General features: G+C 59.5%; 1 protein-coding gene across 5 annotated transcripts; it reads left to right on the top strand.

Annotated features, from left to right (window-relative positions):
• Nucleotides 1-261: 261 nt before the first annotated feature.
• CELSR2 (cadherin EGF LAG seven-pass G-type receptor 2) lies at nt 262-26533 on the top strand. 5 transcript variants are annotated; one of them, XM_015147640.3, is made up of 34 exons: nt 262-4120; nt 9240-9887; nt 11829-12051; nt 12300-12415; nt 12595-12683; nt 13073-13230; nt 13593-13756; nt 13929-14054; nt 14398-14564; nt 14866-15153; nt 15238-15412; nt 15649-15790; nt 15971-16091; nt 16509-16692; nt 16868-16969; nt 18330-18424; nt 18633-18842; nt 19362-19545; nt 19658-19786; nt 19888-20068; nt 20201-20368; nt 20478-20604; nt 20717-20917; nt 21221-21395; nt 21720-21832; nt 22010-22089; nt 22179-22305; nt 22393-22515; nt 23071-23198; nt 23431-23519; nt 23625-23819; nt 23958-24128; nt 24228-24462; nt 24813-26533. In XM_015147640.3, exons 1-34 carry the CDS (start codon nt 802-804, stop codon nt 24838-24840), a joined length of 8781 nt encoding a protein of 2926 aa, XP_015003126.2. In that variant the 5' UTR covers nt 262-801; the 3' UTR covers nt 24841-26533. The 5 variants fall into 5 exon arrangements, with proteins under 5 accessions (XP_015003126.2, XP_028686524.1, XP_028686520.1 ...); XM_028830691.2 differs by having other exon boundaries at nt 671-4120; nt 24952-26533; XM_028830687.2 differs by having other exon boundaries at nt 671-4120; nt 24210-24462; nt 24952-26533.
• The last annotated feature ends 1467 nt before the right edge of the window (nt 26534-28000 follow it).

Below are 28000 nucleotides of genomic sequence, written 5' to 3'. Positions count from 1 at the left end.
TAGGCATACTTAGGGTACTGCCACCATGACTATCATCGGCTGGGTGGCTTCCGATCGCTAATTCGCACCGGCCATCTGAGGCGGCCGGCCTGGGGAAATAGGGATGGAAGGTCCTGCTGGAGGGAATCCTGGCGCGTCGGCGCGGAGGAGTGCGCTGGGTGGGGCCCACCTCCTTCGGCACGGCCGGCGTCGCCGCTTTAAGGCGGCAGCGGCGCGAGCAGGTCTATGGTAATAAGCCGCCGCTGCCGCCGCCGCGGCTCTGCAGAGCTCGCCCGCCCGCCGGGGAGGCGAGGGAGCGCGGGGCTGGGCCCGGGGCCGCGGCGACAGGCAGCAGCCGCGGCGGGGACGCGGGGCGCGAGCCGGCGGCGCGGGATCGTCGGGGGCCGCCGGGGCCGGGCCGGGGTCGGGGCGCGCGGCTACGCGGGCGCAGGTGGGAGATCCCACAGGGGCGGAGGGGGCACCCCGGCTCCGGAACCCGGGGCCCGGCAAGGCCAGGGGCGCCGCGGGGCCCGCGGGCGCAGGTGGTGAGTGCCCGGAGCGCAGGTGGAGGCGCGGCGGCAGCCCGCAGTGCTCAGGGTGACCAGGGAGCGGGTCTGGCTCCGGGGGCGGTGGGAGCCCGGGCGCGTCGGAGGGCGCAGAGTGGGGCCCCGCCGAGCCATCCAGGTGCAGGCCCCGCGGGGCGCACGGGGGTCCCCGGGGACTTGCGCCCTGGCCCGGGCATGAGGCGCGGCGGGGCCGGCAGGAGCCGGAGGAGGAGCCGCAGCCGCTGTTGACTCGGCCGCCGGCCGGGAGCTGGGAGAGATGCGGAGCCCGGCCACCGGCGCCCCCCTCCCAACGCCGCCGCCGCCGCCGCTGCTGCTGTTGCTGCTGCTGCTGTTGCCGCCGCCGCCGCCAGTATTGGGAGACCAAGTGGGGCCCTGTCGTTCCTTGGGGTCCAGGGGACTCGGCTCCTCTGGGGCCTGTGCCCCTGTGGGCTGGCTCTGTCCATCCTCAGCGTCGAACCTCTGGCTGTACACCAGCCGCTGCACGGATGCGGGCACTGAGCTGACTGGCCACCTGGTACCCCACCACGATGGCCTGAGGGTTTGGTGTCCAGAATCCGGGGCCCATATTCCCCTACCACCAGCTCCTGAAGGCTGCCCCTGGAGTTGTCGCCTCCTGGGCATTGGAGGCCACCTTTCGCCACAGGGCAAGCTCACACTGCCCCAGGAGCACCCGTGCTTAAAAGCCCCACGGCTCAGATGCCAGTCCTGCAAACTAGCACAGGCCCCTGGGCTCAGGGCAGGGGAAGGGTCACCAGAAGAGTCCATGGGTGGGCGTCGGAAAAGGAATGTAAATACAGCCCCCCAGTTCCAGCCCCCCAGCTACCAGGCCACAGTGCCAGAGAACCAACCAGCAGGCACTCCTGTTGCATCCCTGAGGGCCATCGACCCAGACGAGGGTGAGGCAGGTCGACTTGAGTACACCATGGATGCCCTCTTTGATAGCCGCTCCAACCAGTTCTTCTCCTTGGACCCAATCACTGGTGCAGTAACCACAGCTGAGGAGCTGGATCGTGAGACCAAGAGCACCCACGTCTTCAGGGTCACGGCGCAAGACCACGGCATGCCCCGACGAAGTGCCCTGGCTACACTCACCATCTTGGTTACTGACACCAATGATCATGACCCCGTGTTCGAGCAGCAGGAGTACAAGGAGAGCCTCAGGGAGAACCTGGAGGTTGGCTATGAGGTGCTCACTGTCAGGGCCACGGATGGTGATGCCCCTCCCAATGCCAATATTCTGTACCGCCTGCTGGAGGGGCCTGGGGGCAGCCCCTCCGAAGTCTTTGAGATAGACCCTCGCTCTGGGGTGATCCGAACCCGTGGCCCTGTGGATCGGGAAGAGGTGGAATCCTACCAGTTGACGGTAGAGGCAAGTGACCAGGGTCGGGACCCGGGTCCTCGGAGTACCACAGCTGCTGTTTTCCTTTCTGTGGAGGATGACAATGACAATGCCCCCCAGTTTAGTGAGAAGCGCTATGTGGTCCAAGTGAGGGAGGACGTGACTCCGGGGGCCCCAGTACTCCGAGTCACAGCCTCAGATCGAGACAAGGGGAGCAATGCCCTGGTGCACTACAGCATCATGAGTGGCAACGCTCGGGGACAGTTTTATCTGGATGCCCAGACTGGAGCTCTGGATGTGGTCAGCCCTCTTGACTATGAGACCACCAAGGAGTACACCCTACGGGTGCGAGCACAGGATGGTGGCCGTCCCCCACTCTCTAATGTCTCTGGCTTGGTGACAGTGCAGGTCCTGGATATCAACGACAATGCCCCCATCTTCGTCAGCACCCCTTTCCAGGCTACTGTCCTGGAGAGCGTCCCCTTAGGCTACCTGGTTCTCCACGTCCAGGCTATCGACGCTGATGCTGGTGACAATGCCCGCCTGGAATACCGCCTTGCTGGGGTGGGACCTGACTTCCCCTTCACCATCAACAATGGCACAGGCTGGATCTCTGTGGCTGCTGAACTGGACCGGGAGGAAGTTGATTTCTACAGCTTTGGGGTAGAAGCTCGAGACCATGGCACTCCAGCACTCACTGCCTCGGCCAGCGTCAGTGTGACTGTCCTGGATGTCAACGACAATAATCCAACCTTTACCCAACCCGAGTACACAGTGCGGCTCAATGAGGATGCAGCTGTGGGCACTAGCGTGGTGACGGTGTCAGCTGTGGACCGTGATGCTCATAGTGTCATCACCTACCAGATCACCAGTGGCAATACCCGAAACCGCTTCTCCATCACCAGCCAAAGTGGTGGTGGGCTGGTATCCCTTGCCCTGCCACTGGACTACAAACTTGAGCGGCAGTATGTGTTGGCTGTTACCGCCTCCGATGGCACGCGGCAGGACACGGCACAGATTGTGGTGAATGTCACCGACGCCAACACCCATCGTCCTGTCTTTCAGAGCTCCCACTATACAGTGAATGTTAATGAGGACCGGCCGGCAGGCACCACAGTGGTGCTGATCAGCGCCACGGATGAGGACACAGGTGAGAATGCCCGCATCACCTACTTCATGGAGGACAGCATCCCCCAGTTCCGCATCGATGCAGACACAGGGGCTGTCACCACCCAGGCTGAGCTGGACTACGAAGACCAAGTGTCTTATACCCTGGCCATTACTGCTCGGGACAACGGCATTCCCCAGAAGTCCGACACCACCTACCTGGAGATCCTGGTTAACGACGTAAATGACAATGCCCCTCAGTTCCTGCGCGACTCCTACCAGGGCAGTGTCTATGAGGATGTGCCACCCTTCACTAGCGTCCTGCAGATCTCTGCCACTGATCGTGATTCTGGACTTAATGGTAGGGTCTTCTACACTTTCCAAGGAGGCGACGATGGAGACGGTGACTTTATTGTCGAGTCCACGTCAGGCATCGTGCGAACGCTGCGGAGGCTGGATCGAGAGAACGTGGCCCAGTATGTCTTGCGGGCATATGCAGTGGACAAGGGGATGCCCCCAGCCCGCACGCCCATGGAAGTGACAGTCACTGTGCTGGATGTGAATGACAATCCCCCTGTCTTTGAGCAGGATGAGTTTGATGTGTTTGTGGAAGAGAACAGCCCCATTGGGCTGGCCGTGGCCCGGGTCACAGCCACTGACCCCGATGAAGGCACTAATGCCCAGATTATGTACCAGATCGTGGAGGGCAACATCCCTGAGGTCTTCCAGCTGGACATCTTCTCTGGGGAGCTGACAGCCCTGGTAGACTTAGACTACGAGGACCGGCCTGAGTACGTCCTGGTCATCCAGGCCACGTCAGCTCCTCTGGTGAGCCGGGCTACAGTCCACGTCCGCCTCCTTGACCGCAATGACAACCCACCAGTGCTGGGCAACTTTGAGATCCTTTTCAACAACTATGTCACCAACCGCTCAAGTAGCTTCCCTGGGGGTGCCATTGGCCGAGTACCTGCGCATGACCCTGATATCTCAGATAGTCTGACTTACAGCTTTGAGCGGGGAAATGAACTCAGCCTGGTCCTGCTCAACGCCTCCACGGGCGAGCTGAAGCTGAGCCGCGCGCTGGACAACAACCGGCCTCTGGAGGCCATCATGAGCGTGTTGGTGTCAGGTAAGGAAGGGTCCAGGTGGCGCTGGGGTGGGGGTAGCTCACGGGGAGGGTCCGGGCAGCCACTGGAGGTAGGGCACGATCCAGGAAGCAGCTACAGACCCACCTCCCTGCCCAGTGCCTGGCACAGAGCGGGAGGGGGCAAGAGCCAGCTTGGGAAGAAGCCCCAGGAATCCCGGCGGCTGGTGCAGGCCCCGCCTTCCGCCAGGCTGGGCTGGGCTGCTTCGGTTGGCTGCCCCCACTGTCTACCAGCCTGTGACGTGGTCGGGGAAGTGTTGTGAGGCTGCCCCGGCTATGGCTGCCAAGAATTGTGAAAAAAGGCGCGTGGAAGCTTGGGGGGCCAGGAGAGCTGGGGGAAGGGTAGAGAGGACTGTGGCGCAGGAGGGGAGGCGAGGCCAGGGCCCCTTCACCCCCATCAAGATATTCCTGCAGTCTCATACAGCCTTTGGCAGAAATGGGGACCACGGGAGCACAGGGCTGCCGCTACCCAGGGGTCAGGACCCTGCAGTCCTCTTCTGGCCCCTTTTGCCTCCTGGCTGAGCTGCAGAATCGGCTGACATGGACTTTGTCTAGCGCATTCTTTTCCCTCCAGGCAGAAAGAGCCTGGCCTGGCTCCCCCTTCAGAGCTCCCACAGGAAGTGAGGCTAGAGCTCATTGTCTGTCCAAACAGATCCCACTTTCAGAGTCCGTGGTTCGGGTCTGGCTTGGAGGAGGGGCTGCAATGAAGCTGGGGGGCAAGCTGAGGCCTTCTGGGCCCCCTTGCCACCCCACGGGCTGTTCTTAGGGTGCCAGGCCTTCCTTTTCTGCTGGCTGTGACCCGGACGAGCTCCAGGAATGGAGTGTAGGGACCAGGACAGGCCAGGGGACTGGTGGGCTTTGAGGGCAGAGACCCCAAGGCACCTGATCTGAGGACAGAACAGAGTCCCAGGGCGTGGGAGCCTGGCGGGATCCCAGGCTGGGGCATTCCTGCTGCTTGGCCAAGCGCTCAGCCTACAGACTCCCTGGACAGCAGGGCTGGGGGAGGAGAGTTGGAGGGGGTTGGTGACAGTATTCTGTCTTTTTTTATCAGCTGTGGGGAGCCAGAGGTAGCAGCAGGGAGAGGACCACACCCAAGTTGCTGAGTGCCTTCCCCAAGCCTGGGAACAACTGAGACCCTCATGAGGGGATGCTGTTAGCTGCACCCCAGGGGTGGGTCAGGTCACACCCCTTCTAGGCAGCTTTCAAACCTGTCAGGGAAGGGAGGAAAAGAAGAGGCTGACAGGCCCCTACTTCCACCCCAGGGAGTGTGGCTGGAAGGGGAAGGAAGGGTATGGGAGAGTCAGGGCGTGGCCTCACTCAGGGTCCTTGCTGGACAGATGCCCCCCTGCCCCACCCCTCAAGGTAGCCACAGGAACCAGGAAGCAGGAGCTTTTCAGGGACTGTGGCTGAGGTTCTGAGCCTCCGGAGACTTCAGTTTCCCCTCCAGGAGGAGGAAGTGGGAGGCTGAGCTCCTGTGTCCTCAGCTGTGCCTGGGCACTTGAGGCGGTGGGAAGGAGGTGGGAAGGAGGGCCTCTCCCTCTGGTCCTCCACACCCAGCCTGCCCTTGGTGAGTGTGGCCAGACACTAAGTGATGGGGGCAGAGAAGCGTCCCCACTAGGCTTTCCGTCTCCCACCAGGGCAGAGCCCCAGACCTTGGTTCCCTAGTCTAGAAAAGGCTCGGGGCAACATCCAGGATGGCTTCTCCTGGCCTGGCAGCTCTGGCCCCACCCTCTCCCTTCCGCCCTGACCCTTGGAGGCAGTCACCACGGCAACCCCAAAGTTCAGGGAGGCCAGGGTGAGGGGGAGCTGACTCCCACTGCCCCTTTGTTTTCCTCCTCTTGTTCTTTGTCTCTTCTTTCTTTCCCGCCCCTGCCCATGCGGGGCCTTGCAGCACTGCCTCTCTCCGGTGCCCTCTCCCTGCTCCTGTGGCTCTCCTGCTCTCCCACTTGCCCATCACTGGCTCTTTTCCTGGGGCTTTGTCTTCCCCTGTTTGGTCTCCGTGTTTGTGCCTCCCCTGTCTTCCTCCCTATGGCTGCGGCTGTCCCAGCCTGGGCCGATGGCTCTCCTGGAGCCTGAATTCTCCTCGCCTCTTTCTTCCTCTGCTCGGACACACAGCAGCTCCTGTCCATGGTCTGGGCAGCTCCCAGAACAGCAGAGCCCTCTTGGCCTCCAGCCTCCGCTGGCACGTCTGCCAGGGGAAGAGGGGTTGGGAGGCTGACCGGGACCTGGTGCTTTTCCAGGTGTGCCTGGCTAAGCTTGGGGCACAGGTGGCATTTCCTGGGGTCAGAGGCCATCCTAGCGCTTTCTTTTCTGTTCAGGAAGACAGCTTGGGCAATGCACTCCCCGCCCCTGTTCCCACCCTGCCTTTGCACCTGAGGGGTGACCTAGGTCAAGGCAGGGGAGGGGGACACAGAAAGGAGAGAGCAGTGGGTTGACTGTTGGGGATGGGGACAATAGCAGAGGGGGCAGGTGGCCACAGATGGTGAACCAGATGGGCAGCAACAGAGACATGCTGGGAGAGGGGCCCAGGCGGGGCCTAAGACGATGGCGGCGGGGGACACAGCGAGGAGTGTTCGTTCCCAGGGCTGAGTGGTGGCAAAGTTTCTCCTGCTCCATGGCTTTGGTTGCCCTCTCGTCTCTTAATCAGTTATGGGCACTGTGTGTGGAGTCTTGGGCTGCTTCTGCCTGGAGGGAATATCTGGTCAAGGAATCATTAGGCAGATGTACCAGGTATACAAGAGCCCTGTGCCAGCTGAGCACCCTAGTGCGTGCGGGGAAGTCCGAAACAGAGAGGAAAGTAGAGCCTGATGACATAAATCTGGGTAGGCTTCCTGGAGCAGGTGAGCTCAGGGCAGGTTAGAAGACTCGGAGGACTGTGGGCTGGTGTCTAGGTGGGAAGGAACAGCCTGTGCAACAGCTTTGAGACGAGAGCAGGAGGAAGAGAAGTGGGTGATGACAAGCGGGCTTACTGGTGATAGCTGGTGAGAACAAGCAAGTGATGAGGCTGGAGGGTAGGTGGGCAGTGGGCCGAGGACACGGCTGAGATGGGGGTCTGCCTTCAGCCTTCCCGGCTTCAGCTGAGCCACCGCTGGTATAGTCAGTCACCCCAAGTAGGTACAGTACAGATGCAGAATTTGTCCCCATGTTCCTCGCCTACTCACACCCCCCCCCAGAAACATGGGCTCCTGCCCCATTACTGCTAGGGTAAGCATTCGCTCTTTATGTCTAGTTGGGCTCCCCCTGCTATGTGGTTTTTGTTTGTTTGTTTGTTTGTTTGTTTGTTTTCTGGGGACAGAGTCTCGCTCTGTCACCCAGGCTGGAGTACAATGGCGCGATCTTGGCTCACTGCACCCTCTGCCTCCTGGATTCAAGCAATTCTCCTGCCTCAGCCTCCTGAGTAGCTGGAACCTCCTAAGTAGCTGAGATTACAGGCGCCCACCACCACGCCCAACTAATTTTTGTGTTTTTAGTAGAGCCGGGGTTTCACCATGTTGGTCAGTCTGGTCTCGAACTCCTGACCTCGTGATCCACCTGCCTCGGCCTCCTAAAGTGCTGGGACTACAGGCATGAGCCACTGCGCCCCGCCCCCCTGCTATGTTTTAAAGACCATTTATTCTTTTTGGAGACTGAATAGATTGTCATCCACATCTCAGTGTTTTCTGAACACCTACTATGTGTAAGGCATTGTAACAAATAAAAATGTGAATGTGCCGGTAGCTCATGCCTGTAATCCCAGTGCTCTAGAAGGCTGAGATGGAGGATCACTTGAGGCCAGGAATTTGAGACTAGCCTGGACAACATAGCAAGACCCCATCTCTACACACAAACAAAAATTAGCCAGGCATACTTGTGAGCACCTGTGGTCTCAGCTATTTGGGAGGCTGAGGTGGGAGGATCGCTTGAGCCCAGGAGTTCAAGGCTACAGTGAGCTATGATCGTGCCACTGCACTCCAGCAGAGGCGACAGAGTGAGAGTCTATCTCTTAAAAAAATAAAAAATAAAAAAAATAAGACTATCCCTTATTATCCTGCAAAGCCATTTCCTCCATCTCCAGGTCCCCAGCTTTCATGTTTTAGCTAAATAAAATTCATTCCCATGTGTATGTGCATTCAGGTGTGTGTGGTATTTCTGGGCTTAGGGTGTGTGGGTGGAGTGAGACACCAGCAAGTGTGTGTTAGTACTTAGCTGTTTATAAGTGAGTGTGTTGCCTGGGGGTATGGCAGGCATTTGGGTGTGATGCTTGAGCCAAGTGGGTGATGAGTAGCTACAGGCCCTAGGGCCAGAGAAGAGACTGACTCAGGGGGGCTCTAGGGTCTCAGAGTGGAGAGCTGCCCAGTCCCTTCTATCTCTGCCCCCCCCGGTCCCCCACCCCCACTCACCCTGTCTCCAGCATGGGGCAGTGGGTGATGTTGTCACTGGTTCACGTGGCTCAGCTGGATTTCCTGGGGTGGGGCCCCCCAGGCTACCCACAGCAGCCCAGAGTTGGGCGGGAAGAATGCTTTGTGTTGGGTGTTGCCATGGGGATAGCAGGTCTGTGCCCAAGCAGCCGTGGGGCTCAGTGGGAGGGGGACTAGGTGGCCCACTGACCCAGTTTACCCCCCCCAACTCCCTGCTGCAGCCATGACTGCGGTTATCGTGGTGTTGAGGCGTAGAGGCTGAGGGGGCATGGGGATGATTTTTATGGCTCTCAGGATGCTCTGGGCCCTGTAGAAAAGTATGAAAAAGACAACATAGGGTTCCCGTGCAGGGCAGCACAGACTCTGGGGGAAGGGAGCCGGAGCCGTGGTTGGACAGGGAAAGGTGCACAAACATTAAGAGGTGTGCTGTGCATCAGCGACAGAAGGTTTTGGGAAAGGATGCAAAGAGAGTTTCTGCAAATCTCATCCCCTGAGCCCTGAAGGAGTGACTGGCCCACAGGTGACATACCTGGCTCAGCACCCTTATGCCAGTGGGAGAGGAGAGGCTTTCTTGGTGGGTGGTGCAGGAACATGCAGGCTGAATTGCAGCCCCGGCTCCTGTGCAGGGCCTTCCCCACACCCCTGCGCGGGTCTGTAGCTTGGCCCCCCACCCCAGACTGGGTCCTGACTGGTGTCCCTCTCCACAGACGGCGTGCACAGCGTGACGGCCCAGTGCGCGCTGCGTGTGACCATCATCACTGATGAGATGCTCACCCACAGCATCACGCTGCGCCTGGAGGACATGTCACCCGAGCGCTTCCTGTCACCACTGCTGGGCCTCTTCATCCAGGCGGTGGCCGCCACGCTGGCCACGCCACCGGACCACGTGGTGGTCTTCAACGTCCAGCGGGACACCGACGCCCCCGGGGGCCACATCCTCAACGTGAGCCTGTCGGTGGGCCAGCCGCCAGGGCCCGGGGGCGGGCCGCCCTTCCTGCCCTCCGAGGACCTGCAGGAGCGCCTGTACCTTAACCGCAGCTTGCTGACGGCCATCTCGGCGCAGCGCGTGCTGCCCTTCGACGACAACATCTGCCTGCGGGAGCCCTGCGAGAACTACATGCGCTGTGTGTCGGTGCTGCGCTTCGACTCCTCCGCGCCCTTTATCGCCTCCTCCTCCGTGCTCTTCCGGCCCATCCACCCCGTCGGGGGTCTGCGCTGCCGCTGCCCGCCCGGCTTCACGGGTGACTACTGCGAGACTGAGGTGGACCTCTGCTACTCACGGCCCTGTGGCCCCCACGGGCGCTGCCGCAGCCGCGAGGGCGGCTACACCTGCCTCTGTCGTGATGGCTACACGGGTGAGCCAAGGGAGGGGACCCATGGGGCAGCCCTGGAAGGCTCTGGTGCAGGCACAAATCAGGACAAATGATGGCGGCTGCCTCATTCTCTTCCCGAGTGAGGTGCAGCTACACTGGGAGGTCATAAATCCGGCCTGCTCCCTGACAGCACTCCACTGAGGAAGGCAGCGCAAGGAGTGCTTCTCCCTGCTGCGCACGGGACACACAGGCAGTGTCATTGCGGGTAGAGCTGACTCCAGAGCCAGTCGGCCTGGGTTCGTGTCTCAGCGTTGCCACTAGTAGCTGTGTGACCTTGAACAAATTACTTAATCTCTGTGGCCCTCAGTTATTTGAAATGGAGGTAATGACCGTACTTAGGTCATAAGTTGGTTGTGAGGATTAATGTAATTAATTTGATACTTGGAAACAGCTAGTGGCATGGAAGGTGTTGGCTTTGATTTAAGGGAACGCTGAGATTGGGTGACTTGCTCCTGGTCTCATCACAGCTGGTTTAGATGTGAGGCTGGGCCTAGAACCTGGTCTCTACACTGCTGAGCGAATTCCCTTTCTAAGCTGCAGCAAGTACTTTTCTCCCCAGGCATTAAGGGGAAGACACAGAAGTGCTGGGGGAACTGGAAGGGGTCGGGTTCTGAGATGGGGTGCTCCAGAAGATCATTGCACCTGTGTGGGCCTGGGCAGAATGGCTCCACCTCTGCCCAGGTGCTGGTAAAAGAGGGTCCTGGCTAGGGGACTTCCCTGTTGGCCTGTCAGCCAAGGTCTTTACATATCTTGCTCCCTGGGATGCTCACTGCCTCTGCTCTATGCTCCTGACCCCTCCCTTCAGGCTCCTGCATCTTCTCAGGGCACTCCCTGCTTCTCTTCCCTTCCCTGCAGGCCCTTCCTTCCGAGATGCCCAAGCCCTGCTCCCTGTCCTCCAGTGCTATGCCCACTGGCTCTGCCAGCAGCCATAGGCAGGCCCCACTCCCTTCCCTGCTGCATCTTCCTGCCCAGAACTTGCCAGACTTGACTTCTCTTTGCTGCTGCTAGGGGTGGGGGGAAGGGGAGGGGCGGGCATGGGGGAGGGGAGAGGAGTCTTTGTCCAGGAGGATGGTGGGGGGGTTGGGGGGGTTAGAGTAGGCGAACAACAGTTTCCATGGAAACAAGAGCCAGTCACTAGGCACAGGAGCTGAGAACCTATCTCTAGAATCTGGGAATGGGGAGGGAGAGAAGGGTGGATTTTCCCATCTGATGTTGGAGTTTTCAGCTCCTCTGTTGAATTGTCTGAGCCCTCAGAGCTCAGTTTCTCACTTTCAGCATGTCCCACGTGCACAAAGGTCCTCAGTCTGGACCCCAGGGCTCAAGGTGGGAGGCCTCTGCCCCATTCCTGGGGGCTCCCCAGCTTCTCTCTCTTACTCCTCCATAACCCAGACAAATCTAAGTGGAAGCCTGGTCCCATCCCCGGGGAGGGAAACTGATCTCAATGCCTGAGAGGGACAAAAGCACCAGTAGGAAGGAGGGAGGAGGGAGGCTCCCAGCCCTCCCACTGTCCTGCAGGCCCATCTGCCTGTGCACATTTACCCTCTTGGGGGCCAGGACACCCCCAGGCATGCTTGGTAGTGTGACATCGAAGGCTCCCAGGAGCCTTACAACCAAGTGTCCCAGCAGGCCTGTGCTTATGAAACCCAAATGGGGTGGGGAAGGGGCTGGGAACTCCGAGGAACTTGCAGTGTGTGGAGCTGTGGCGAGAGCGGCTCAGTGAGCCAAAGAGGGTGCCCAGGAAGGCCTGGGGACCGTAGATCTCAGAGAAGATGGCACAGGAGAGGAAGTGGGGATGCCTGGGAGGTTTGGGGGGTATTACAAGGGTCACGGGAGGCCGTGAGAGCTATCACTTGGTTGTGGGGGATCTCAGTTCCCCTCCCATCCTCAGGTACTTGGTACTCACCTGCCTTTCCTCTTGTCCAGGTGAGCACTGTGAGGTGAGTGCTCGCTCAGGCCGTTGCACCCCAGGTGTCTGCAAGAATGGGGGCACCTGTGTCAACCTGCTGGTGGGCGGTTTCAAATGTGATTGCCCATCTGGAGACTTCGAGAAGCCCTACTGCCAGGTGACCACGCGCAGCTTCCCCGCCCGCTCCTTCATCACCTTTCGTGGCCTGCGCCAGCGTTTCCACTTCACCCTGGCCCTCTCGTGAGTGGCTGGGCGCTGGGGGTAGGGAGCAGGCCTGGTGGGCGTCTGAGGTGCCTCCTGTTCTGTGGATGAAGTAAGAGGTCAGGCATCGAAAGAGCGTGGAGCAGGCTGCCAGCAGAGCCAGGAGCTCTTGGAGTTGCCTGTGGTTCTGTCCGCAGATCTCCCTCCCCTGCGCTGGTTAGGTGGTGGGGGTGCTGGCATCAAGGTGGATACCCCATTCCCTGCCCCCATCCCCAACTCCTGTTCAGGTTTGCCACAAAGGAGCGCGACGGGTTGCTGTTGTACAATGGGCGTTTTAATGAGAAGCATGACTTTGTGGCCCTCGAGGTGATCCAGGAGCAGGTCCAGCTCACCTTCTCTGCAGGTGATCACAGTTGCACCCCATCCTTGCCCATCTTCCAAAGACCCTGAGTCTCCCAGCCCCTGACCCCAAGCCACATACTCTAATCAGCCAAACCTGGGCCCAGCCCCAGCCACTGGCACCCCAACCCTGCCTTTCCCAGCCCTCGTCTGGCATCCCAGCTCACCTGATCCTTTCCTCAGGGGAGTCAACCACCACGGTGTCCCCATTCGTGCCCGGAGGAGTCAGTGATGGCCAGTGGCATACGGTGCAGCTGAAATACTACAATAAGGTGGGTGTGGAGGGCACAGAGGGTTGGGGTTCTGTTCTTGCCTCAGGTGCTTACGCAGCCCTGAATGGCACTGCCTCCCGGCTTGGGTGGGCTGGTCAGGGCATTTCTGGCTGAGAGGAAGGGAGCGGCTGGGAAGGTACCACCTTGCTGGGCATTCCCACCCCACTGGGCACTGCTTGATGCTCCCTGTTCCACTAGGCAGCCGCAGACTTGGACACTGAGGAAGGTAGTTACATGCATAAACCATGTGAGCACACGTGTGTGTATGCATGTATGTACGTATGTGTCTGGGCATGTGGGTGCACACAGAGGCACCCAGTGTGTGCTGGCCATGAACCTAGTGGGCTCTGCATCAAGTGTCCCCCTTCTTTGCTCTTTCCTGTCCACAGCCACTGTTGGGTCAGACAGGGCTCCCGCAGGGCCCATCAGAGCAGAAGGTGGCCGTGGTGACCGTGGATGGCTGTGACACAGGGGTGGCCTTGCGCTTCGGATCTGTCCTGGGCAACTACTCCTGTGCTGCCCAGGGCACCCAGGGTGGCAGCAAGAAGTGAGCAGGGAAAAGGGCCAGGGATGGGGTGAAGTGAGGGCAGAGCCAGGCAGGGAGGGAAGGTGGAGAGGGTGAGCTTCTGGGGGCTCCCTCCCTTTGCCTCCCTTAGCCCCTGCTCAGCCCTGGGGATGGGGTCAAGACTGGGGAATCAGAGCAAGGCCCTGTGGGGCAGTCTGGGGAGGGGGCCAAGTGTTGGACAAAAACAGTTCCAGGTGGGGGTGACCCCCTTCCTAAGCACTGCTCTGCAGGGCCCCTTGGACACCTGCCTAGGCCCTTCCTGTCTCCCGGCCTGGTGGCAGAGCAAGCGGAGGACCGGAAGCTCCCAGCCCTGCCTTGTGCTGCCACCATCTTTTCTCCCCCAGGTCTCTGGATCTGACGGGGCCCCTGCTACTAGGCGGAGTGCCGGACCTGCCTGAGAGCTTCCCAGTCCGAATGCGGCACTTCGTGGGCTGCATGCGGAACCTGCAGGTGGACAGCCGGCACATAGACATGGCTGACTTCATTGCCAACAATGGCACTGTGCCTGGTATGGGCGCCCGGGGTGGAGTCAGGCTGGGATCCCAGTGCTGAGGGGAGGGGCTGTGCCTGGTGTGAGGATGCCAGAATGCAGGGTCTCAGAGGCCTCTCTAGCCACTGCCACAGGATTCCTCTTTACAGCCCCGGCTCAGGTCCACTGAGAGGCCTTCTCTCCATTCCAGGCTGCCCTGCCAAGAAGAACGTGTGTGACAGCAACACTTGCCACAATGGGGGCACCTGCGTGAACCAGTGGGACGCGTTCAGCTGCGAGTGCCCCCTGGGCTTCGGGGGCAAGAGCTGCGCCCAGGGTAGGAGGGGCGGCTGTTAGAGGCTGAGGCCTGGGTGCTATCAACAGCCTGGGAATTGGCAGGGTTGGGGCAGGCGCTGGGCAGGCCTCCGCTGAGCCGGGCTGTGGGTGGAAAAGCGTGTCTGGGCAGAGCCCTGAGAGGGCAACACAGGAGACAAAGGGGCCAGTCAGAGGCAGGCCTGGGCACAGCGTGGGGCGGGCCCAGGGCAGGTACACACTTTGGAGGGCGGGGCTGATGAGGGGAGTGGGCTCTGCCTTCCATGCAGCTGCCACCGCTGAGCATCACACCCCTAGGGCCCTCCACGGCTCCACCCGTCACAGTCTGCCTTTTCCTGCCTCCCCAGAAATGGCCAATCCACAGCACTTCCTGGGCAGCAGCCTGGTGGCCTGGCATGGCCTCTCGCTGCCCATCTCCCAACCCTGGCACCTCAACCTCATGTTCCGCACTCGCCAGGCCGACGGTGTCCTGCTGCAGGCCGTCACCAGGGGGCGCAGCACCATCACCCTACAGGTGATGCAGGGAAGAGCCGGCTGGCCCTGGCCTGGCCGTAGGGCCCTGGTAGCCTCTAGGGGGCTGGACAGAAGTGGCTGGGCAGGTCCTGGGCAGGGGTGGGGACAGATAGAGGCCACTGGATCCGTTGGGAAGGTCAATGCTGCCACCTATTGGGCCTGAAGGAAATAAATACACTTTCCTCTCTGTGGCCTGAGCTGGGCAGCAGGATGGGTTTGGTGGTCCAGAAAGGGGAACTGTGAACTGGAGAAGAGTGATGAAGGCCGTTTGCTGACGCTGCTTTCTTTCCTCCTGGTGTCAGCTACGGGAGGGCCACGTGGTGCTGAGCGTAGAGGGCACAGGGCTCCAGGCCTCCTCTCTGCGTCTGGAGCCAGGTCGGGCCAATGATGGTGACTGGCACCATGCACAGCTGGCACTGGGAGCCAGTGGGGGGCCCGGCCATGCCATTCTGTCCTTCGATTATGGGCAGCAGAGAGCAGAGGGCAACCTGGGCCCCCGGCTGCATGGTCTGCACCTGAGCAACATAACAGTGGGCGGAATACCTGGGCCAGCCGGCGGTGTGGCCCGTGGCTTTCGGGGCTGTTTGCAGGTGAGTGTCCTGCCCTGCCCTCCCATCTTACCTACCACTTCAGCCCTGCTCCACTGAGGGCAACACTGCTCCTGTCCCTCCCAGGGTGTGCGGGTGAGCGATACGCCAGAGGGGGCTAACAGCCTGGATCCCAGCCGTGGGGAGAGCATCAACGTTGAGCAAGGCTGTAGCCTGCCTGACCCTTGTGACTCAAACCCGTGTCCTGCCAACAGCTATTGCAGCAACGACTGGGACAGCTATTCCTGCAGCTGTGATCCAGGTATGCTAAGGATCCAGGGCAACAGGCAGGTTATCAGGTGCCTGGGGCCACATGCTGGCTCTGCTGTGTGACTTGGGGCATGGGGCATCACATCACCTCTCTGAGCCTTAGTCATCGACACAGCAAAGCCAGCTGATAGGATGCTACGTGGGAAGAAATAGATGAAGGTGGGTTTCATGGAAGATGGTGCGAGGGGAGGGTGGGGGAATGAGCCTCTCTGGTCCTTCTGGTCCCAGGTTACTATGGTGACAACTGTACTAATGTGTGTGACCTGAACCCGTGTGAGCACCAGTCCGTGTGTACCCGCAAGCCCAGTGCCCCCCATGGCTATACCTGCGAGTGTCCTCCAAATTACCTTGGGCCATACTGTGAGACCAGGTAAGCAGACCAGGGCATGTGGCAGCAGGTCCCAGTGGCTGCTACTCCTCTTTGTGTGTCCCTCAGAGCCCTGAAAGCCTGGCTGATCCACAGCCAGGGTCAGAAGGGCCACACAGGGCTCACCTAGGTTAGGTGGGAGTGGCAGGGGGAGCTCATGCCTGCCTGGATTCCTCTCTGCAGAATTGACCAGCCTTGTCCCCGTGGCTGGTGGGGACATCCCACATGTGGCCCATGCAACTGTGATGTCAGCAAAGGCTTTGACCCAGACTGCAACAAGACAAGCGGCGAGTGCCACTGCAAGGTGACAGCCCCAAACAAGCCCCCACTGTGGCCACTTGGGCCTCTGTCCACATCTCCTGGGCCCTAGGGGGAGGCTATAGAGATGGGTCTTCCTGCAGAGTCGAGGGCCTTGTGCCTTTGCCCTCATAGGCGGAGCTGTTGACCGCTTACCTTCATGTGGCTGAGGTGTAGACCCTGGGCCAATGTGTAACCCATGGGCTGTGGGCCTGGTGTGGTGGTGGTTTGCAGCCTATTCTGATTGTGTGACATCTCACTGATGGGCTCAACTCCAAAGCATTGCTAGTGTTAATTATTTTGAATGCTGCTCCTGAGGGGACCTGAGGTCGGGACCCCTCCAGAGGGGCCACAGCTGAGAGGACCCATGAGCATCCTGGGAAGAGAGCCTGGCCAGTGACACCCTTCCTCCCTCATTTCTCAGGAGAACCACTACCGGCCCCCAGGCAGCCCCACCTGCCTCTTGTGTGACTGCTACCCCACAGGCTCCTTGTCCCGCGTCTGTGACCCTGAGGACGGCCAGTGTCCATGCAAGCCAGGTGTCATCGGGCGTCAGTGTGACCGCTGTGACAACCCTTTTGCTGAGGTCACCACCAATGGCTGTGAAGGTGTGGCTCCTGGGATGGGTGGGCAGCCCTCTTCACAGTGTGCTGGGCACCTGCACCCCAGGGAAGCCAGGAAGGGGTGGTTGCAGTCCTGGGGAGACCTAGGGAGGGCTGGGGACCCTGGGCAGGACCGCAGAGGGAGAGCTGCTCCTGGGTGACCATGTGCTCTTCCCTGCAGTGAATTACGACAGCTGCCCACGAGCGATTGAAGCTGGGATCTGGTGGCCCCGTACCCGCTTCGGGCTGCCCGCTGCTGCTCCCTGTCCCAAAGGCTCCTTTGGTAGGTGTTGGAGGCCCCAGTGTGATATTGAGGACATGGCCTCTGCTGTTAGTGGGATGAGGGCAGGAAGCCCCTGGCTGAAGATCCAGGGACTCTGCTTTCTGGCCTCCAGGTCCTGGGATTTCATTTCCCATCTTCCTTGGCTCACGGTCCCCCTTCCCCTGTTGCCCAATTGTGCCTACATCTTAGACTCTTTTTTTTTTCTTTTTTCTGAGACAGAGTCTCGCATTGTCACCCAGGCTGGTGTGCAGTGGTGCGATCTCTGCTCACTACCACCTCCGCCTCCCAGGTTCAAGCAATTTTCCTGCCTCAGCCTCTGGCTGCTGTCACACCTGGCTATTTTGTTGTTGTTGTTGTTGTTGTTGTTGTTGTTGTTTTTCTTTTTTCTTTTTGGTATTTTTAGTAGAGACAGAGTTTCACCATGTTGGCCAGTCTGGTCTCGAACTCCTGACCTCATGATCCGCCTGCCTCGGCCTCCCAAAGTGCTGGGATTACAGGCGTGAGCCACTGTGCCCCGCCACATCTTGGACTCCATTTTTTTTTTTTTTTTTGAGATGGAGTCTCACTCTGTCATCAGGCTGCAGTGCAGTGGCGTGATCTCGGCTCTCTGCAACCTCCACCTCACAGGTTCAAGTGATTCTTCTGCCTCAGCCTTCCGAGTAGCTGGGACTACAGGTGTGTGCTACCATGCCCAGCTAATTTTTTGTATTTTTTTAAGTAGAGACAGGGTTTCACCGTGTTAGCCAGGATGGTCTCAAATCTCTTGACCTCGTGATCAGCCTGCCTCAGCCTCCGAAAGTGCTGGGATTACAGGCATGAGCCACTGCATCCGTCCCACATCTTGGACTCTTAACAAAAATGCTGAAAAACCTGCACAGTGCTCGGCATAGGGCTGTGCTAGAGATTCAAAGATGAATCATGCAGGGTTCCCATCGTCAGCTCACCACCGAGTCCTGGAGTTATGCCACCACAAAGGCAGACAGTCTGGCGAGTAGGGGTGTTGGCTGCTGACCCAGGAGACCCAGCCCAGTATGGGGGATGGCGCTGGTCCTGGACTGGCGATGAGCAGGTTCATAGGCAGGAAGTGGTAGAGAGCACAGAGTGGTGACTGGAGACAGGCAGGATGAGGGCTCAAGGAGGTCACATGCCCTGTTCCCCCAGAGCCCCGTGTGGACCCATCTTGCAGAGATTTTTGGCCCTGGTGTTCCACATACCTGTCTTCCTGTTTCACCAGAGCTCTTGTTTGCTAGTTGCTGTCCCTGGCCCATGAGGTGCTGGCCTCCAGCAGAACCTGTCAGCCAGTCTCAGGGGCTTCCTGTGTGTCTCCCTGAGGGCAGCCCTTTTGGCTTCCTTCCCGCAGGGACTGCTGTGCGCCACTGTGATGAGCACAGGGGGTGGCTCCCCCCAAACCTCTTCAACTGTACGTCCATCACCTTCTCAGAACTGAAGGGCTTCGTAAGTGAACCGCCTCGTCGCCATCTTTTCCCTCTCCTTCATGCTGAGTCTCACTTGCCCCTACTCCCATCTTTGAGAAACGGGATTCTGGAATTCCAGCCTGTGTGTTCCTGGTCTCCCAGCTGGAAAGACCATCTCTCCCCTCCTGAGGTCCTTTTGCTCCAGAGTTCCTGCCCTCACTCCTGCTCCTCCACTCCCTCCTGTCTAGGCCGAGCGGCTACAGCGGAATGAGTCAGGCCTAGACTCAGGGCGCTCCCAGCAGCTGGCCCTGCTCCTGCGCAATGCCACGCAGCACACAGTTGGCTACTTTGGCAGCGACGTCAAGGTGGCCTACCAGCTGGCCACACGGCTGCTGGCCCACGAGAGTGCCCAGCGGGGCTTCGGGCTGTCTGCCACGCAGGACGTGCACTTCACTGAGGTGGGGCTTGGAGGTTGCAGGGCTGGCTGGTTAGATGGGGGTCATGGTGAGTGAGCCTGCTCATGGCAACCTGGAGGGCAGAGGGGGCCTTCCCATCCCACCTATGAGGAGCTCCCTGCTGGCAGGAGGCCTCTGTGAAACCCGTGACCCTTGGCCCAGCCCTCTTCCCAACCCTTCTCATAGTAAGGTGTGTGTGCTGGGGCACGGTCTGACCCAGAACAGAGGCCTGCCTGTGGTACCACGGGCTGGGAGGAAGCAGTATCTCAAGACATCTGTGTGGGTCCAGGCACAGGGCTGGGAAGCTCTTATGTAGAGAATGAGGAGGAGGGTGAAGGGGCAGAGCATCCGGTGACCTGAGTGGGCAGTGCAGTCTAGGAGCATTTCAGGGGAGGCAATGGTGAGCGCAGAGGGAGGGGCCTGCCGGGAAGCGGGGGCTGGCCCGGGCACAGGCCGGGGCTCTGTGACGGGGATGTCAGGTGTAGGCTGTGAGCACACCCACCGTGACCTTGCCCACCCCAGAATCTGCTGCGGGTGGGCAGCGCCCTCCTGGACGCAGCCAACAAGCGGCACTGGGAGCTGATCCAGCAGACAGAGGGTGGCACCGCCTGGCTGCTCCAGCACTATGAGGCCTATGCCAGCGCCCTGGCCCAGAACATGCGGCACACCTACCTAAGCCCCTTCACCATCGTCACACGCAACATTGGTGAGGCTGGTGCCAACAGGGGTTTGTGGAGGGAGTCCCCGACAAGGAAGGGCGGCTGTGCTGGGGTCCTGCCTGCCTCACAGGTCCTATCTGTGACCATTTCCTTCCTTAGTCATCTCTGTAGTGCGCTTGGACAAGGGGAACTTTGCTGGGGCCAAGCTGCCCCGCTACGAGGCCCTGCGTGGGGAGCGGCCCCCGGACCTTGAGACAACGGTCATTCTGCCTGAGTCTGTGTTCAGAGGTCAGTGGTGGCCATGGATTGAGTTGGGAGCTGGACCCCAGTGTCTTTGCAGACCCCACAGAGGGCAGGGCCCAGCTAAGTGTGACAGTGTCCCCTCCCAGAGACGCCCCCCGTGGTCAGGCCCGCAGGCCCCGGAGAGTCCCAGGAGCCAGAGGAGCTAGCACGGCGACAGCGACGGCACCCGGAGCTGAGCCAGGGTGAGGCTGTGGCCAGCGTCATCATCTACCGCACCCTGGCCGGGCTCCTGCCCCATAACTATGACCCTGACAAGCGCAGCCTGAGGTCAGTGGCTAGGGGACAGGTGTGGGTGGGGTGTGGGTCAGGCAGTGAGTGCTGAGGCATGGAGGGGGTCGGGGGCGTCTCCCCAGTCATGTGACTGCTGTGGTGACTGTGCACCTGCCTGCCCTACATCAGAGTCCCCAAACGCCCGATCATCAACACGCCTGTGGTGAGCATCAGTGTCCATGACGATGAGGAGCTTCTGCCCCGGGCCCTGGACAAGCCCATCACGGTGCAGTTCCGCCTGCTGGAGACAGAGGAGCGAACCAAGCCCATCTGTGTCTTCTGGAACCATTCGATCTTGTGAGCCTGCACTACCCTCGCCCCCCCGCCCCCAAGGCTTTGGGCTGAAAGCCCAGGCCCCTGCATGCCTCACCCTCCTTGTCTTCCTGACTCTGCCTTCCTCACACAGGGTCAGTGGCACAGGTGGCTGGTCGGCCAGAGGCTGTGAAGTCGTCTTCCGCAACGAGAGCCATGTCAGCTGCCAGTGCAACCACATGACGAGCTTCGCTGTGCTCATGGATGTGTCTCGGCGGGAGGTCGGGCCCCCAGGGGCAGATGCAGAGCCGTGGGTGGGCACTTAGGGCATGGGGCTGGGTGCTCAGGTCCTGCTCTTCCTAATTCGCTGGCCCCCTGCCACCCACTCTGCAGAATGGGGAGATCCTGCCACTGAAGACACTGACATACGTGGCTCTAGGTGTCACCTTGGCTGCCCTTCTGCTCACCTTCTTCTTCCTCACTCTCTTGCGTATCCTGCGCTCCAACCAACACGGCATCCGACGGAACCTGACAGCCGCCCTGGGCCTGGCTCAGCTAGTCTTCCTCCTGGGAATCAACCAGGCTGACCTCCCTGTAAGATGCTGCTACTGCCCAGAGACTGTCCCCACCTTCTCAGGCTACCTCCCCAGTCCCCACTGGCAACCCCTGCTCCTTCACCATGAACTCTAATAAGGTGCCTAGTGCAGCGCCTGGCCCAAGATTTCCTCTTCTCCAGGTCCCCCGGGATCCCCCAGCATCCTACGGGCATCTGCCTCTGGCCCAGGCTTCCCCGGAAGCAGTTCCCAACACCCAGGCCCTCCTCCCTGCCTGACCCAAAGCAGAGCCTGTGCTCTGGGTGGACCCCGGTCACTGACCTGCCCTGGCCTGGGCCCTCAGTTTGCCTGCACAGTCATTGCCATCCTGCTGCACTTCCTGTACCTCTGCACCTTTTCCTGGGCTCTGCTGGAGGCCTTGCACCTGTACCGGGCACTCACTGAGGTGCGCGACGTCAACGCTGGCCCCATGCGCTTCTACTACATGCTAGGCTGGGGCGTGCCTGCCTTCATCACAGGTACCCCCACCCATTCCTGGCCTTGGGGTCCCACATCCTTAGGTCCACCTTTGTTCCCTCTTCTCACCACCCACATACAGGCCCTGAGGCCCCACATCCCCATGCCCCAGACCAGCTTATTCACAGGTGTCCCTCTGCTTTAACCCAGACTCTGAGGCCGCCATCCAGGTGTTGCTTCCCTATCCTGGGGAGGACACAAGGGCCGATGGTGGGCAGAACCCTTTCCATGCTTTGTGCCTGGACCTGTGAGCCCACCTGCTTGCAGCCCTACTTCCCAGGCCCCTCACCACCCCTCACTTGCTCCCGTCTGTCTCCATGCTCCAGGGTTAGCTGTGGGCCTGGACCCCGAGGGCTATGGGAACCCTGACTTCTGCTGGCTCTCCATCTATGACACGCTCATCTGGAGTTTTGCTGGCCCAGTGGCCTTTGCCGTCTCGGTGAGTGCTAGCAGGTGGGTTGGGTGTCACCTGTGGCCCTCCTCTGCTGTCCTCCTGCTACTGGGGCCATGTGTCCTCAGGACTCCCTTTAGGAACAGCTGAGGCCACGGGGCCTTGTGGGCTGGGTAGAAGCTGTTTATCCCCACTGAGCACCCCATGTCCTCTGCCCCTGCCTAGATGAGTGTCTTCCTGTACATCCTGGCGGCCCGGGCCTCCTGTGCTGCCCAGCGGCAGGGCTTTGAGAAGAAAGGTCCTGTGTGAGTATAGGGTTGGGGTGCCTGGGCCGTGGGCAAGCACCAGCATGGGAGGCCTTATGGCCAGACTCATGGCCTGTCCCTATCCTTAGCTCGGGTCTGCAGCCCTCCTTCGCCGTCCTCCTGCTGCTGAGTGCCACATGGCTGCTGGCACTGCTCTCTGTCAACAGCGACACCCTCCTCTTCCACTACCTCTTTGCTGCCTGCAATTGCATCCAGGTAACTGGCCCAGCCTGTGGAGAAGGGAGGTACCTGGGCTGTGGGTACCTGAATATGCACAGACCGTTGCTGCCTCTTGCCTGCCAGGGCCCCTTCATCTTCCTCTCCTATGTGGTGCTTAGCAAGGAGGTCCGGAAAGCACTCAAGCTTGCCTGCAGCCGCAAGCCCAGCCCTGACCCCGCTCTGACCACCAAGTCCACCCTGACCTCGGTGAGGGAGCCAGGGGTCTTAGGCGGGTGGTGAAGGGAGGGAGAGGTAGGAGGCCCAGTGAGCCTGTACTTTTGGCCCACTCCCCTTTCCCTTTTCTCCGTCCATTCCTGGAAGGTGGAAGAGGGGGTGAAATGGTATGTTTGGCCTGGGGAGGAGATGTTGGAAAGGGTGTGTAGGATTTTGACTTGAGGGAGATGGGTCTGAGACAGATAATCAGGTAATAAGTGCCTTGCACCTGAGAATCTCTCATGAATTTTAGTAAATTTTCTGTCTCCCAAGGTGCTCTCAGGAGTCAGTTTCTGGTCCTATCTTTTACAGAGCCATTATATAGTGAGTCCAGGATTCCTGGGGGCATGCAGGGGTGGCACAGCTGTGGCAGAGCTATGACCACTGCCAGGCCTCAATACGGGGGCAGCAGAGAAGCAGGGCCCCCTCTTTCAGACCTGAGCATGTGGAAGGTGAAACTTAGGGCAAGTTCCCTCCACCCTCCTACTTCCCAGCCTGGGGCCAGCCATCCCACTCCCCTACTTACTGACCTCTCTGTTCCCTACCTAGTCCTACAACTGCCCCAGCCCCTACACAGATGGGCGGCTGTACCAGCCCTACGGAGACTCAGCTGGCTCTCTGCACAGCGCCAGCCGCTCGGGCAAGAGTCAGCCCAGCTACATCCCCTTCTTGCTGAGGTGAATCCTGGAAATGGGAGGGTGGAGGAGGGGAGGAGGGGCCCATGCATGCTGGACCCGGGCCAGCCAGCCGTTGGGAGTTGAGGAGCACACACTGTGGCTGACATGTGGGCTAGCTTGGATTAGAAGCTGTAAGGGACCCACGGCTGGAACCAGGATCCCAGGGGAGAGGAGAGATGGGGACTCTGGGCAAGGGGCCAGGCTGACCCCCAGCATGGTCTCGTCTTCCTAGGGAGGAGTCCACACTGAACCCTGGCCAAGGGCCCCCTGGCCTGGGGGATCCAGGCAGCCTGTTCCTGGAGGGTCAAGACCAGCAGCATGGTGAGGATGGCAAGACTCCGGCCGCCCAGCGGGGCAGTTGGCTGGCTTTTAGTGAAGGTGGGTGGAGGTGGCTGGGCTGGCTGTGATCTCTCCCTGGCCTCCTAGATCCTGACACAGACTCCGACAGTGACCTGTCCTTAGAAGATGACCAGAGTGGCTCCTATGCCTCTACCCACTCATCAGACAGTGAGGAGGAAGAAGAGGAGGAGGAAGAGGAGGCTGCCTTCCCTGGAGAGCAGGGCTGGGATAGCCTGCTGGGGCCTGGAGCCGAGAGACTGCCCCTGCACAGTACCCCCAAGGGTGGGCCAACACCAGGGCTATAGCCTTTGGGGCCGGTAGGAGGAGAATGGGCCTGGAGTTCTTGGGAAGCAGGACTAGGGTGGTGGCCTCCTGGCTGTCTGCCCTCTGTGGGCCTCATCTACTTCCTTTCCCCACCAGATGGGGGCCCAGGGCCTGGGAAGGCCCCCTGGCCAGGAGACTTTGGGACCACAGCAAAGGAGAGTAGTGGCAATGGGGCCCCTGAGGAGCGGCTGCGGGAGAATGGAGATGCCCTGTCTCGAGAGGGGTCCCTGGGCCCCCTTCCAGGCTCTTCTGCCCAGCCTCACAAAGGTGAGTGGGGCACCCCCAGCTGCCGCGCTCCCCTGGTCAGCAGCCTCACACCTCACATTCTCCTGTGGCTGCACCTCACAGCCCTGCCCCGGCCCGCAGGCATCCTTAAGAAGAAGTGTCTGCCCACCATCAGCGAGAAGAGCAGCCTCCTGCGGCTCCCCCTGGAGCAATGCACTGGGTCTTCCCGGGGCTCCTCTGCCAGTGAGGGCAGCCGGGGCGGCCCCCCTCCCCGCCCACCGCCCCGGCAGAGCCTCCAGGAGCAGCTGAACGGGGTCATGCCCATCGCCATGAGCATCAAGGCAGGCACGGTGGATGAGGACTCATCAGGCTCCGAGTGAGTGTGGCCGGGTGGGCGGGACGGGGTGCAGCCCCGCGGAGGCCCCACCTGGGCCCAGAGCTGCCTCCGGGCCTCCCCAGGCGACTCTGGTTGGCTTTAGGAGGACAAATGGGTGAACTGGCCCAGCTCCCTTACTATGCCGTGCCCACAAACCATGGTGCCTTGCGGGGCGGGCCACCCCTCCTGGGCGCTACGCGGTGTAGCCCAGCCTAGGGCGGAGTGCGGGAGGATGGGGAGCTGGGAGTGCTTTCCTGTTTCCTTCGTCTGGTGAAAGCTGTCACTCTCTCCTCTGTTTCAACTAACCCTCTGTCTGCCTTTTCTGCCACTTTCCTTTCCTGCCTCTCCAGATTTCTCTTCTTTAACTTCCTGCATTAACCCTGGGCTGTGGCTCCTACGCCCGAGGCTCCCTTCCCTTCCCCAGCCGCACTCATGCCCTGCTCCTGTCTTGTGCTTTATCCTGCCCCGCTCCCCATCGCCTGCCCGCAGCAGCGACGAAACGTCCATCTGAGGAGCCTGGGCCTTGCCAGGAGGGGTACCCACCCCACCCAAGGCCATCTAGTGCCAACTCCCCCCCCCACCATTCCCCTCACTGCACTTTGGACCCCTGGGGCCAACATCTCCAAGACAAAGTTTTTCAGAAAAGAGGAAAAAGAGAATTTAAAAAAGGATCTCCACTCTTCATGACTTCAGGGATTCATTTTTTTTATACGCTGGAAATTGACTCCCCTTTCCCTTCCCAAAGAGGATAGGACCTCCCAGGATGCTTCCCAGCCTCCCCTCAGTTTCCCATCTGCTGTGCCTCTGGGAGGAGAGGGACTCCTGGGGGGCCTGCCCCTCATTCGCCATCACCAAAAGGAAAGGACAAAGCCACATGCACCCAGGGCGTCACACCCTTCGGGCTGCACCCGGGCAGGCCTCAGAAAGGTGAGGGGCCAGGGCAAAGGGTGCGCCTCGCCCTGCCCGCGCTGCCTCTCCCAGGAACTGGAAAAGCCCTGTCTGGCGAGGGGGCAGAAGGACTCAGTGCCCCCGGACCCCCAAATGCTGCATGAACACATTTTCAGGGGAGCCTGTGCCCCCAGCGGGGGTCGGGCAGCCCCAGCCCCTCTCCTTTTCCTGGACTCTGGCCGTGCACGGCAGCCCAGGTGTTTGCTCAGTTGCTGACCCAAAAGTGCTTCATTTTTCCTGCCCGCCCCGCACCTGGGGCAGGCCAGTCATGTGTTAAGTTGCGCTTCTTTGCTGTGGTGTGGGTGGGGGAGGAAGAGTAAACACAGTGCTGGCTCGGCTGCCCTGAGGGTGCTCAAGCACAGGTTTCAAGTCTGGGTTCTGGTGTCCACTCACCCACCCGCCCCCAAAATCAGACAAATGCTACTTTGTCTAACCTGCTGTGGCCTCTGAGACATGTTCTATTTTTAACCCCTTCTTGGAATTGGCTCTCTTCTTCAAAGGACTAGGTCCTGTTCCTCTTTCTCCCCGACTCCACCCCAACTCCCTGTGAAGAGAGAGTTAATATATTTGTTTTATTTATTTGCTTTTTGTGTTGGGATGGGTTCGTGTCCAGTCCCGGGGGTCTGATATGGCCATCACAGGCTGGGTGTGTTCCCAGCAGCCCTGGCTTGGGGGCTCGACGCCCTTCCCCCTGGCCCCAGGCCGCCATCTCCCCACTTCTCCCCTCTCCTCAGTTTTGCCGACTGCTTTTCATCTGAGTCACCATTTACTCCAAGCATGTATTCCAGACTTGTCACTGACTTTCCTTCTGGAGCAGGTGGCTAGAAAAAGAGGCTGTGGGCAGGAAAGAAAGGCTCCTGTTTCTCATTTGTGAGGCCGGCCTCTGGCTTTTCTGCCATGGATTCTCCCCCTGTCTTCTCCCCTCAGCAATTCCTGTAAAGGGTTAAAAATTTAACTGGTTTTTACTACTGATGACTTGATTTTAAAAAATACAAAGATGCTGGATGCTAACTTGATACTAACCATCAGATTGTACAGTTCGGTTGTTGCTGTAAATATGGTAGCATTTTGTTGTTGTTTTTTCATGCCCCATACTACTGAATAAACTAGTTCTGTGCGGGTACAGCACTGTCACTGTCTGCTTCTGTGTGGCACCCTGTCCTCCCACATGGAGGAAGGCCTGGTCTCTGGAAAACAAAAGAGCTGGCAGGGCCCAGAAGTCCCCACTGGGAGGTCAGGAGACTCAGACGCCACTGGTTGATAAGCCTGTCCCTCGGTCTATGTCCATGACACTGCCCCCAAGTAACCGGATCAGCGCAGAGCCCATTTCCTGGCATTTCCAAGGAAGACCTGGCGGGCAGGCAGGAAAGCGTCCTTTTCACCAGGACAGAAAGGACTTCTGTGGTGGGAGAGGCTGCACAGGGCCGGCAGTCTTCCAGCCCAGCCCCTCAGGGCTGAGTCCTAGACAGGGCTGAGTTTTCTGGGGCAGCATTGAAGAGGCAGGGAGGGCTGCATTGAGAGGCTGGTGGGAATTGAATGGTGCTCAGTGACTCAGTGCCTCCTAGCTACACTGCTCAGGGTTGTTTTTTGTTTTTTTCCCCATTGGAAAATGAAGCAGCTACTCATACTGAAGCCAAGTGTGTGCTCTGCAACATTACTTCTCGTCCTAAGTTTCATATATATATATATATATATATGAGATATATATTTAAAAATACATACTTTTTAAATTTAATAGAGACAGGGGTCTCACTGTGTTGATCAGGCTGGTCTCGAATTCCTAGGCTCAAGTGATCCTCCCGCCTTGGCCTCCCAAGGTGCTGGGGTCACAGATGTGAGTTGCCGCATCCAGCCTAGTTCCAGGTTTTGTGTTTGCCAAAGTTCCAGTCAATAAACTAGAAAGACGGCCGGGAGTGGTGGTTTACGCCTGTAATCCCAGCACTATGGGAGGCCGAGGCAGACAGATCACCTGAGAGATCAGGAGTTTGAGACCAGCCTGGCCAACATGGTGAAACTCCGCCTCTACTAAAAATTAGCTGGGCGTGGTGGCAGGCGCCTGTAATCCCAGCTACTCCAGAGGCTGAGGCAGGAGAATGGCGTGAACCCGGGAGGCGGAGCTTGCAGTGAGCCGAGATCGCGCCACTGCACTCCAGCCTGGACGACAGAGCGAGACTCCGTCTTAAAAAAAAAAAAAAACAAAAACACAAACCCTAGCTGGGCGCACTGGCTCACGCCTGTAATCCCAATACTTTGGGAGGCCAAGGCAGGTGGATCACTTGAGGCCAGGACTTAAGAGACCAGCCTGGCCAACATGGTGAAACCCATATCTACAAAAAATACAAAAAAAGCCAGCTGTGGTGGTGCGTGCCTATAGTCCCAACTACTAGGGAGGCTGAGGTGGGAGGTGGCTTGAGCCCAGGAGGCAGAGGCTGCCGTGAGCCAAGATCGCACCACTGCACTCCAGCCTGGGTAACAGAGCCAGACCTTGTCTCAAAAAAAAAAAAAAAAAAAAGACACAAACCCTGGAACCAGACTGAGTGACTTAATCTTTCTGAGCCTTAAGTTTCTCTGCCCACAAAATGAGGATGAT

Source organism: Macaca mulatta, chromosome 1 (genome assembly GCF_049350105.2).
Source record: "Macaca mulatta isolate MMU2019108-1 chromosome 1, T2T-MMU8v2.0, whole genome shotgun sequence".
Classification (NCBI taxonomy): Eukaryota; Metazoa; Chordata; class Mammalia; order Primates; family Cercopithecidae; genus Macaca; species Macaca mulatta.
Note: the sequence above shows the minus strand (reverse complement) of the source record. Positions and strands in the feature narration are given on the sequence as shown.

Coding starts and splice junctions, on each gene's coding strand:
- CELSR2 (XM_028830686.2), top strand. CDS start 802: ATGCGGAGCCCGGCCACCGGCGCCCCCCTCCCAACGCCGCCGCCGCCG. Junction 21,396..21,719: donor CGTGCCTGCCTTCATCACAG/GTACCCCCACCC, acceptor TCCATGCTCCAG/GGTTAGCTGTGGGCCTGGAC. Junction 23,820..23,957: donor CCTGCACAGTACCCCCAAGG/GTGGGCCAACAC, acceptor TTTCCCCACCAG/ATGGGGGCCCAGGGCCTGGG.